Source organism: Pecten maximus, chromosome 8 (genome assembly GCF_902652985.1).
Source record: "Pecten maximus chromosome 8, xPecMax1.1, whole genome shotgun sequence".
Lineage (NCBI taxonomy): Eukaryota > Metazoa > Mollusca > Bivalvia > Pectinida > Pectinidae > Pecten > Pecten maximus.
Genome location: NC_047022.1, coordinates 17,137,926 through 17,150,152, shown reverse-complemented (window position 1 = coordinate 17,150,152; position 12,227 = coordinate 17,137,926). Strand labels below are relative to the sequence as shown.

The 12,227-nt window shown below is 34.5% G+C and overlaps 1 protein-coding gene across 1 annotated transcript; it reads right to left on the bottom strand.

The window, feature by feature from the left end:
• Window positions 1-355: 355 nt before the first annotated feature.
• On the bottom strand, window positions 356-10,829 carry LOC117332713 (dimethylaniline monooxygenase [N-oxide-forming] 5-like). The gene is made up of 6 exons (XM_033891719.1): window positions 10,171-10,829; window positions 6,285-6,340; window positions 4,722-4,909; window positions 4,077-4,429; window positions 3,232-3,335; window positions 356-2,661 (listed from the first exon to the last, which is right to left on the bottom strand). The coding sequence occupies exons 1-6, from the start codon at window positions 10,742-10,744 to the stop codon at window positions 2,182-2,184; spliced, it is 1,755 nt and encodes a 584-aa protein (XP_033747610.1). The 5' UTR covers window positions 10,745-10,829; the 3' UTR covers window positions 356-2,181.
• Window positions 10,830-12,227: the final 1,398 nt, after the last annotated feature.

Sequence of the window (12,227 nt, the reverse complement as noted above, 5' to 3'; positions counted from 1 at the left end):
AATTAAGTTGTTTGCAGCGAGGGGGATAAGGAGGATATAATATAAATTATATTCCATAAAAACAAGGAATTATTTTTTATATACAATTGTTATCAATATTATCGAGAATTCTTTTTTCTCCAGAATATCCAATCTGAATATTGGTCTCTACATAGAGGGGACGTTAATACTTAGGTATTTTATGTACAAAAATCAAACATATTCAGTGTCAATTCTCTTGAAACAGGCAAAATGAAACTTCTCGAAACATTTGATATAATAATCATGTAATGTGGGTAACAACGTCGAATTTCATCTGTTTGTCAAATACTTAAGAGGTCATAGCTTCGTAAATGGTAAATTGAAGTAATGGTCGTTTTAATAAACATAAATCGAATGGTTATCTCCCTTTATTTTATTCCAATTATTATTATTAAAGATATGTCAAGGAAATGCTAATAATCCTAACTCAATATCGACATAGCGGAAACAAAATATGAACACACTAGTCATTTAAATTGAAACCCAAGAAAGGTTTTAGGGAATTATGCATTGGAAGAGTAAGATTATTCGTCGACGACATTTCGTGTAAATCTAGGTAACAATCAAGGTCATGTAACACTCTTCAAATAAGAAACGGGGTAATTACAACAGAACTGCCTGGTAAATAATTTAACTCGGAAAATATCTGACTTCATATCGTACAGAACTTAGTATTTCGACGACGAAATTTATATTACTAAAAACCTCAGACAAAAAAAAATACATTTTTACGCCGAGGAAACCCAACAATTAAACAAAATCAATTAAGTCTGCGTCAGATTAACCCTTTCGTTAATTTTGATCAAAAGATTTTAGTGCGAGCTAATTGTTGAATATATTTAAATGGTATACATCTTTATTATTTACATAGCGATCTTCATTTTCGATTAAATCCAACGGAAGAGCGAAATCTTATACATGTATTGATGCACCAATTCCTGCCGTAAAACACTATATAGTAAATCTTCAATTTTCAATTGCGAAAAGAAATATTTAACGTATATTCAACAATTAATCAATATTACACCACTTTCTATATTACAAACGCCATTTTACAACAACATTAAACATGTGATTACCTCCCTTGTACTACGGTTGTATTACAATGTATTACAAGTATTTGATGGCATTTTACTTGAGAATGTAAATTCAACGTTGATATCACCTTAAAACAATAATACTCATCATTTGCATCACATAATAATGTATTCGTTCTTTGATATCAGTATTGGAAAACATTATTATCAATTTATGTGCATGAATGTATTTTCGACCTTGTAAAATTGTTTTCATAAAGCACTCTTTTATACTTAGACATAATAAAAACTAGTATACATTTCCTAAATAACGTATCCCTGGTGTAGCGTTAACAAAAATTAGTAAATAAAAACACAACGAAAATGGAATATTTAAACCGTTAAAGAGAAACAAAAGAATGAGATAAAATTACAAAAAAAAAAAAAAAACTATAAATTAGTTAACAACTGCCTTTTGGTAACATCAAAAATGGGACAGTTTTAAGCTTCACTACTCCTCAATGAATAAAAATATCAGAATTTGCAACAATACAAATATTTATATGTTATCTTAGTTTACATGATCTTCTAAAAAGTTATTTCATTCCACAAGTTTAAAAGACACTACTGTGCATGAGTATAATGGATACATATGTCTGAACACATTTTACACAATATATACAGGTATATATATATATATATTTATATTTCGATCTATGAACGGAACGACTGAATATACTTCTTAATACATCTGAATAAGTATTTCCAGAAACTATCAATATTCCATTCAAAGTTAATATTTGCAATTTAATTGCTTTATTGCTAAAATGTCAGTACACATACATCATTAAACGTTTAGGAAAACAGACAAGAGAGTGATCATAATAAGAGCAAATTCGACATTATCTAAAAACATATTCTAAAAAAATAAGGACGGCTTGCCGCACACAGACAGATAAATGTTAAGCGCGACGCAGTATCCCTGAATATATCAATTCAAGTCATATGCGTTTGCCAAACAATGCTAGTTTCTAAGAAAAAAACTTTAAAATGGGACATTTCTTACTCTTATTGAGTGATAATTTTATTAAATTGGCAAATACATGGCGCGTCATTCGAAAAATCCGTAGCATTCTGTCAAAGTTCAAACAACACACACACAAAAGAACAGGAACATAACAATAAAAATAGTATAGAAGGATTTCAGAAATGTTGGGAAAGTCGCAATATTGCTGTTTGTGGTGTCTGTTATCAGTGACGAGTGTTCATTCTTGTCTAGAGTCAAAGCGGAGTTACGCTTCCTGATCCCAATGCGTGTCAAAAGGTCAATAATCTTGTTTCCAGTCGAAGCTGAACTATTGTCAATGTTTTTCATAGCGGACGAACTATGATTCTTTGGCATAACTTTTGACCGCATGGAGGCGCTATACCGGTTCATGGCATTTAGGATAGATGATTTGGCACCGTTCCATTTTCCTGGGCCTTCCAAACGATACTGTGCAGGAAGGCAAGGTCCGAAAACACAGTTCAGGGCTAGATATGGGTCCTCAAAAACCATTCGCCGTAAGTTGGGTTTCACGCCAATTTGTTCAGCAACATCGTCCATGTAGTCAATCCAGAATGTCTTTAGATAAAGGAAAACATATTTCAACTTAACACAAACATAATATATTCACGAGGTTATTTCTTCAACTTTGTTTCAAGTAATTGTTTCACACTCAAATGAGCTTTGTGGTAGAATCGTCTTGTACGAAAGGTGTCATGATCAATCGTGGCTAGTCTTCATGTTTTTGAGTTACTTTGGGGTTAAATTATACATATAGTTTATGTTATGGAGATTTAACACAAAAAACGGAATGTGCACTAAATAAAACGCGTAGCGTTTGATGGTGAGAGTACACTCCGTTTTGTGTTTTTGTGTTATAAGTCCAAAACATAAAAATATATTCAACTTAATTCTTATGATTTAACTAACTCTACACAGTCTTTCAAAAAAAATCTGCTTTTATTGATGGACTCTCTTCTCTTAGAAATGATTACGCCAACAAAAGCGATGTCACAAACGGCAAATGGTTTGGCAAACCCGGATTTTACTCCGCAACAAATACGCGATCGACTGCTGTAGAATAATATTAAACACTGAAAAACGGGGAATATCCTTCTATATAAGTTAATGTCGATAATTGTGACCTACCTGGATTGTGTGGCGTTTAGCGGTGTAGTAACCACTAGCAACCGTCTCTCTTTTTCGCGCAATGTCAGCCATCATTTCCGCTTCCGTAGGAAGTTTGCAAAGTCCTTATAAAAGCAGAAAAAAATCCTTTATCCGCTTCTTTGTCTTATCATTCCAAAAAACCTGATATCTAAACATGTATTTTGAAATTTGAAGAAAATTTGATATTTTTGCTTTTCGTATCTGAGCTATCAAAATTTCACGTATTCTGTATAATCATCATTATCTAGTTCATCGCTCATCATATATTTAATCATGTAGAATACTGAAGGTTTAATTATTATATAATAATTATCCGAGATGGTAGAACTAAACCAGCAGACGACACCAACAGGTGTCACTTCCGCTACAACTGATATATGTTTTAACAACTGAGGCTTATACTATATCTTTCATCGTTATATAAGTGCTTGAATAGTCCAAATTTGCGAGAGAGAAGCATTTTAATTGGTCAATTATTGATAAAACAAATCACCTAAGCTTATTACAATAAATTATCGGTAGGGCAATTCATCGTAGCTTTATAAACATTTTGTATTGATATAATTTGATTAGAATTAGTAATCAGTGGTTTTCAAACTAGATCCATATCCTCAACATTTCTATATAGCCTATTAATTTTACCTTGTTGATTTAAAACTATGATAACATTTTTAACACTAGATCGTTTTCGACAGAAACTATTAAGACACTCGTTTTTACTAATTGGAGAAAAATGATATATATTATGACTGTTCTTGTATTCATTTTAATGTAGAAATCAAACTTGTTAAAATTAAAAGTGAAACAAAAAAATCAAATCTCACCCTTTATGACTCTTGTATACCATCGGCATTGTATTTCCGATATTGGCATGACAGCTCCGATCGCCTGGACAAGTCCAATAATGCCTAGAGTAGGGTGTTGCAGGTGGGGAGGGTACATAAACTTGTAGAGACAGGTTTCATTTTCCTTCACCCTCGTAATGGATTCGTCCACTATTGGTATCGTGTAGTTGTATCCAGTGGCAAAAATAACTGTGTCGATCTTCTCTGAACTCCCGTCCTCAAACGAGACTTTGTCGTGTGCGAATTTTCGTACATTTGGTTTTATCTTGATGCATCCGGTTAACAGGCGAAGTGGAAGTTCGTCGTTTATAGTGGGATGTGACTGCAAGGCTCTAAAATTAGTAACACAAAAAGGATAAAATACTACGTAAATTAATTCAAAGAAACGTGAAAGTAACTTGTACATCTCTACGATAAGCATAATATCCTTAATTTTGATAACTTAATTGAAAAATAAATTGAATTTAATTTATGTTGTGGCTGATAAGAATAAATATATTCCGACGATATTTTAAAGGAGTAAATGTATACCACGATTACTATTGCTAAAGAGTCGAATAGTCCTCACATAGTACTCGTGTAATCTACAGTAAGATACAGGGTACCTCATGTTAGTAGCTTCACCTGTTAGCTGGCTTAATGCCATATTTCTTGTGATCAAAGTTGAAATTGGACATTTTCTCTACTCCCCACTGGAGGGCGCTTTTTGGTAGCATGAATGCAAATCTACTGTTAGCCATTGCATCTGCCGGAAGTCCCCAAAACCCCTTCCGGTTAATGATCCATGCACCTCTGCGCGTGCTTAGATACACCTGTTAAATAAAAAGAAAAGATTTGAACATTACATTGTTGAAGGGAGCTCCGAAAACATACATATGTGTGAAATCATTAAAACCGAATCCTTTTATTTAAAGTAAATATATTTTTTGGTTTAGTATCATGCTTGTTAACATTGAAATAGGCCACAAACAAGGGTAGCATGTATCAAGTAGGGTCTGGGTAGGGCACCATTATACAAAAAAATGTCATTTATATCCGGGTTTCTCAATTTTCGTGAATTACCGATTATCACCATTCCGAATGTAAATATTTTTGTAGCTGGGTCTTCCAGAAGAATAAACATTGGCCATTTAAACCTGCCATGTAAATACAAAATAAATATAAGTAACGTCACGACTACATCGAGAAAAATAGGTTAGTGACGACATTGGCCACAAAATCCGTCAATCAGGATAATCAGACCTCATTTTGAAAACTATTTTTATTAAGATCAAGGCACAGATGATGCTAGGTGGAGACAAAATCAACGTGCTTCAATGAATGTTAAACTCTATTGCGCAACATACATAGTCATGTGCTTAACATTAATTGAAATCCGATAATTAAAAAATGATCATTACAACTTATTTCACTTATGATATCAGGCTATAGGGCCTCTCCATCTAAATTTCTTCGGCCCTAAATCGGTGTCTTCTATCGCCGGCTACGTATCAACATTGTAAGCCATTAGTCTCACTGACGAGTCGTAGAAAGACGAACTAGTTGTATAACTGAGTTTAATTTATTTTTTGGCTCCTCTGTATCTAGCTCTCCATTTATATTGAAAGGTGTTAATATCTTGTTTGTCTTTTGTATAATTAATATTGACTGGAATGATGGCTTATTGTCCATTTAAAAATTATCTGAGATATCCAAGATAGTTTCTAAGGTGTAGAGAAGATCTCAAGAAATTTCCTCTCCAATGGACTGTAGTCTGTGATAACTATGTTGACCAAACTCAACATATTAATAACTATCTTAGATATAATTTTTTTAAATATATCTTATATTCTAAAAGGAAAAACGTTTAATATGTGTATGCATCTGCAAGTTCTACCAATGTTATTGTGGTACATAAGATAAAATGTCAATTGCTTTGTGAAATATTTCCTTGTAGCTTGGTAAAAAATATACAAAAGCCTATGTAATAGCCAATATCATCTGTGAATACTCTAGTTATATGTGTAAGTGAAAACGGAAATCAAGACTCACATTGTGGCACTGACTAAATTACTCACATCAAGCAAGCTTGGGGATCGTATATGTTTACGTTGTAGCATTTTAATTTGTAAAGAATCAAAAGGAACGTCATTTTGTAGTTTGATTTGGCGTACAACAGAAGTAAGATAATCGTAAATGACAACCTACCTGTGAAGCAGCGTGGCTGATATCAACAGCAATATCTGCTCCGGAGTTTCCAATTCCTGTAGCAGAAATATATATATATATATATATACTCAGTATATACAACATTGTTATCAAAGCGATTTTTGAAGGATGTCTGCAATTCTCATATTTCCTTCGAATACCTTTTTTTCCCATTTTTCTAACCTCTCTTACATACACTGTATTTCCACAGCGTTTGACGAGTCCTAGAAGGATGAAAGAACTGATCTTTGGTCCGTAATGAATGGCACTCTTCACCACAGTATCAACTGTATAACCCTTCCATGAACTATGTCTTTACATTAAGATGACTAACATACAGAGTTTGCATTTCGGTCGATATGGTATTTGCACTTCTGTAGATATCTTATTTGCATAATTAAAATTTAAATCATATCAAACAATGAAAGAATGGAAATTTGTATTTTATTTCTGTTACAGGGTTGTGTTTAAAGTAACACTGTAAAAATGTCGTCGTCGTCCAATGCCAAGTCAATACATATAAATAATAGTGTGACACGTGTGTCACATCCGTCCAGGGCTGCATCTGATTATGACCTATGGCCGTAATCACAGGTAAATATAGTGCTACCCGAAGTTTGAAATTGTTCAAGTGGTAACAGAGAAGTGTACGTATAAGTGTGTCTGTTAACAATCATGGTAAATACATATACCGTGTAGTTTTGACACTATATCAGTCATCGTCCAGCCTTTCACACCATATATGAAATAGAGTTTTTTCTATAGAATAAAAAGGTTTAACATAACTGACGAGTCATGAAAAACGAAAAGCACTATGATGCTGTTTAAAATTCATCATTCATGAATTAATGTGTGCATGTATCTATAATTATTTTTGCGTTTAAATGTGATATTCATACTTGTGTTTTTCGTCTTTCCCTTTCTTTTTCACTTGACAATCTTCACACTTTCGCCCCCTTTTGATTACAAGGACAGGACAGCTGAATGGTATAGTTTTATATTCATTATTCGGCAAATACGAAATTTATTTATTACTAAATTTCGTATCTAATGCGCAGTTACTTGTGTGTCTAGTTACAAACAGAGACTTCCGAATGACAGTAAGTGCGTATCTTTAGAAATGGAATTTCACGATACTATAGTGTTATGACGTCACAGGCATAATAATGTTTTTTTTCTGTTTTTCTAATTGAAACAATGCACTGACTGGATATCGTTATTTGATTATATTGAGAACATCTGGTAGAAAATCCTGTCAGAATTGTTTATGATGTAAACACTGCCGACCCTGAATAGCATTGTGTATTGTATGTAAATTGTTAATGTCTTGTAAAATAAACATAAAATAAAAAAAAACAAATGTCACGTATACAGAATACGATCATGACCCAGTCATGTCATTCTGATCTGAATAGGTATAGTTTAATTCTATTTAAGGAAACCAAAACAGCTCAAAGGGATATTTATTTTATTTTATTTTCTCCACCCACGTACAACCTAAAACGCGACTTTCATCAAGGCCAATAAGATGGATTGATATTATACAATTATGGGCTTTTTACCTCGCCTCGGTCAATATATTTCCTTTTGATTAATATCACAGCATATCAACCAATTAAAAAGTCCATAATTGTTTTATGATAATCAGCGGTGCTGTTATTAACCTTTTATCTGTTATTTACTGGTTTGCTAGTCAATATCACTATTTAACATCAGTCACGTATAAGCGATTTGTCCAATGACATATATATGTAACAGTTCTTTTTCAGAATACTGTATACCTGGTAATTTTCGCCCCAATTATTTTCGCCCTTGAGCAACACAAAACATATTCGCCCCGTTTTAAATTCCCCCTAAATGATTTTCAAGAAATATCCTTTTCATCTTTTGTAAAATCGAAAAATTCCGTTCGGAATTCTCAATACAGTTGCAATCGGACCACTCGGGACTTATCAAGTTCCCCAATTGTCTTACCAGCATGATATGTGAAATGTAATCAGGTGTGAAACAAAGAACGTTTACCTGTGCTCAGATTTTCTTTTAGTCACTGCTGATTCAATTAGTATCGGGTATGCATGGGTGATTTTCAGCAAACATGATCATTTATGTTCACATGTACATGAATGGAAGCCACAATTAAGCGACGGTTAACTCATAAAATTAGTCTTTTCCATGGCAGGAATTTGATACCACTCTGTATTTCATTTTAATCATGACCGGACTACATAATTTAAAAAAAAAAATGACTGATTTTTTAAAATAACTTAGTATGTATCATTTTTTAATTGAAAATGCTAAGAATAGTACGTGATTTTACAGTGGAAAAATAAGAGGGCATGTTTGTGATCTGACTGCACTTGGCCCTTGTACTATGGCTTATAAATCCTTAAAGTCAGTTTGAAATTTTCGCCTTCATCTTAAATTCGCCCTATCTTCAAAGGGCGAAAATGGCAAAAATTAAACGGAGACGAAAATTACCAGGTATACAGTATTAGCATTTTATATTTTATCATGTTTAAGATGATTTATCCCGAAATTAAACTATGTTTTCCACTTTGTAACTATAAACTTGTACTTGTGATATAACAGAATTGATTGATTGATTGATTTATATTTTCTGAACTACAAGTATAGATAAATATATTAACACTATAAAAAACAGATTACGTAAAACAGTCAGAAAAGATTCAAATATTGGGAATAAGCTTTTAAAAAACGTTTAGAACGTAGGTTATAAAAGAGGATGTTTGTCGGAAGACGTTTATGGGGGTGTATCGGGTTAAACCCCATTAATATATAAGATGACAATACGCAATTTCATATGCCATACCAGTACCCACAATTTACATCAAATTTATTGAAATCTGTTAAGGAAATAAGTTCAGTAAACATGACTTGACTTGTTTATTGGGGTGTATCGGAGGATGTTTAGTGGGGTGTATCGGAGGATGTTTAGTGGGGTGTATCGGAGGATGTTTGTTGGGTTGTATCGGAGGATGTTTATTGGGGTGTATCGGAGGATGTTTAGTCGGGTGTATCGGAGGATGTTTAGTGGGGTGGATCGGAGGATGTTTAGTGGGGTGTATCGGAGGATGTTTAGTGGGGTGTATCGGAGGATGTTTATTGGGGTGTATCGGAGGATGTTTAGTGGGGTGTATCGGAGGATGTTTAGTGGGGTGTATCGGAGGATGTTTAGTGGGGTGTATCGGAGGATGTTTATTAGGGTGTATTGGGGGATGTTTAGTCGGGTGTATCGGAGGATGTTTAGTGGGGTGGATCGGAGGATGTTTAGTGGGGTGTATCGGAGGATGTTTAGTGGAGTGTATCGGAGGATGTTTAGTGGGGTGTATCGGAGGATGTTTAGTGGGGTGTATCGGAGGATGTTTAGTGGAGTGTATCGGAGGATGTTTAGTGGGGTGGATCTGAGGATGTTTTTTGGGGTGTATCGGAGGATGTTTAGTGGCATGTATCGGAGGATGTTTAGTCGGGTGTATCGGAGGATGTTTATTGGGGTGTATCGGAGGATGTTTAGTGGGGTGTATCGGAGGATGTTTAGTTTAGTGCATCACACGATTTGTGAAGTGAAATATTAAAAAAGATATAGCAGGTTAATTTGATTCGGAAACACGGTATCGGTCGTTTTTTAATGTTTAATTATGTATATGACGGTTTTTTGTTTGTGTTTGTTTTAGTTGTTTTTGGTTTTTGTTGTTTTTGTGGGATTTTTTTTTGTGTTTTGGTTTGTTGCTTTTTTATATTAGAAGGGTTCGTGAAAATATCGTGCAATTGCCTAGTATTGCAAATACGATACCTTAGTGTCTACTGTGAAATATATCAACGTGACAAAAAAAGAAAATCGAAAGAAAATGTTCACTGATTAACTTACCGACCACAAGAACGTTTTGGTCTGTGAGATCCTTGTTGGAGCGGTAGCTATGTGTGTGCATCACCTTTCCCTGGAATCCGTCTTTTCCCTCGAACTCCGGGGTCATCGGGAAAGTGTGATGTCCAGTACAGATCAAAATTCCATCGAATCTCCGGGTAACTTTTTCGAAGTCTGATCCAGAACATGAACAATACGTCACGTCCCAACAGCCAGTTTGATCGTAATCCGGAGACGGGACCACCCGGGTGACAATAGTACGGAATTTTATATATTTCCGTAAATCGAAATTGTCCGCGTAAAGTTGAAAATAGTTATTGACATATCTGTGTGGTAGGAAAACAGGAAAATCCTCAGGAGGTGGAAAGTCACTAAACGCCATCATTTCTTTACTGGTGTTCATAACACATGACCGATACACACTGCCGGTTCCTACTTTTGAATTTTCTTTGTAATTCCATAATCCACCGATGTCATTTTCTCTTTCGAAACAAACAGGGATCAGTTCCTCGTCTATACAACACTTTATGGCAGTCAGGCCGCTACATCCAGCTCCGATGATGGCTATTGTTTTCATTTTGTTCGGCTGGCTGTCGGTAAAGCGTGCGACCGACTGACAGTCCAGTCCGGCTGGCCACTTATATATTCAGACACAACATCTGTATTACAGTAGCAGAGAATTCAGCTGTTAAAAATCACGCATGCGTGTAAGCATGGGAGCAACCGTTTGTCGGGTCCCACAGCAAATTTTACCTGGCGCTGTAAGTAACAAAGAAAATCTTTCTATTCTAGATATTGTCAAAAAACCGCTCACCATTTTTTTCTAGAATAATGATTTTCACACGCCTGGGTTTTATGTATTTCGTTAAGTATTGTATTGTTTAGCGTTCAATAAACAGCTATGGTCAGTTAAGGAGGAAAGCGACATTCTACTGTTAAAAAAAAATCCCCATTCTCCCAATAATATTGACGGATCGATAACATTGGCGTCATCAATAACACGGGTATCATGACGCTGACGTCATCAATAACAATGCCGTACTTAATGATAACACGAATGGTTAAATGACATATGACTGTAAGAGTTATATATATATCATATTTCTTAAAACAATTTTCTTTGTAGAAAAGCGACAAACTCATTTTGTTTTTAATTCGGGTTCAAATATATTTTGACTGGTCTAGACTTCCTGGCAACATCAGACTAACATGAAACTTACGTCTATAATCATTTTTTACCCCTTAGTATTTTCCAAATTCTGTCAATATTAATTATTTTGCCATTGAAAATAGTATTGAGTGTATAAAAAACCCAAAACAAAAAACAGTAACAAAACAAACAAAAGATATTTATGTCTATTTTCCTCTTATCTATTTATCTTCATCAGCGAGCAGACCTGAAACAGTACATCTGATCTGATGTAGTATGACATTTGTAACCTTCAAGTTTTAAAGCTTCACTGCGTTAAAAATATAGATCTTCCTGTGAGCTGAGCGCCCCAGGGACCCCAATTTATGTGTATCGGCCTTCGCCGTAACACTTATGTCAGAGGCCGCTGTTGACAAACGCCGACAGGACTTGGATCCCCTCAGGCACAGGACGATGGTCAGTCTGGCTGAAGAAGAGAAAGAAATGTGGCCAGCTTTCAACGATTATCCATATACCGTGTTTTTAGGTGGCAGGTCAACTAATTTCAGAATATATCATGCATGTCAGAGCTACATTTTTGGTTGACGTTTCACGTTTTCTGAGGACGTTTTACGTTACACGAATTAAAAATGTGTCTTATGTATTTCAGAGAAAGGAAATGTAGAAGTTATAAACGAGATAGGCATAACAAAACGAATGAAGGCATATATACAGGCAATTTTGAAAAGAGGAAAAGATAAGAATTAGATTAATACTTGGAGTAGTAATTAATTTCTGACACGTTATGATGGAAAATCTCCGTACAATATAAATGATGTATCGGCCATTCTAGTAAACAAAACGGATTTTAGTTGTAAAACGGATTGTTCTGGTTGACGAATTCGTTTTGAAACAGCATAAATACGATATT

Bases quoted from the DNA above. Each gene is read 5' to 3' on its own strand.
- LOC117332713 (XM_033891719.1), bottom strand. From the start codon at position 10,744: ATGAAAACAATAGCCATCATCGGAGCTGGATGTAGCGGCCTGACTGCC. The intron at 6,341-10,170 runs GTAAGTTAATCA...TTTCTGCTACAG, and splicing joins CCAAAACGTTCTTGTGGTCG to GAATTGGAAACTCCGGAGCA. The intron at 4,430-4,721 runs GTGAAGCTACTA...TACTAATTTTAG, and splicing joins GGCATTAAGCCAGCTAACAG to AGCCTTGCAGTCACATCCCA.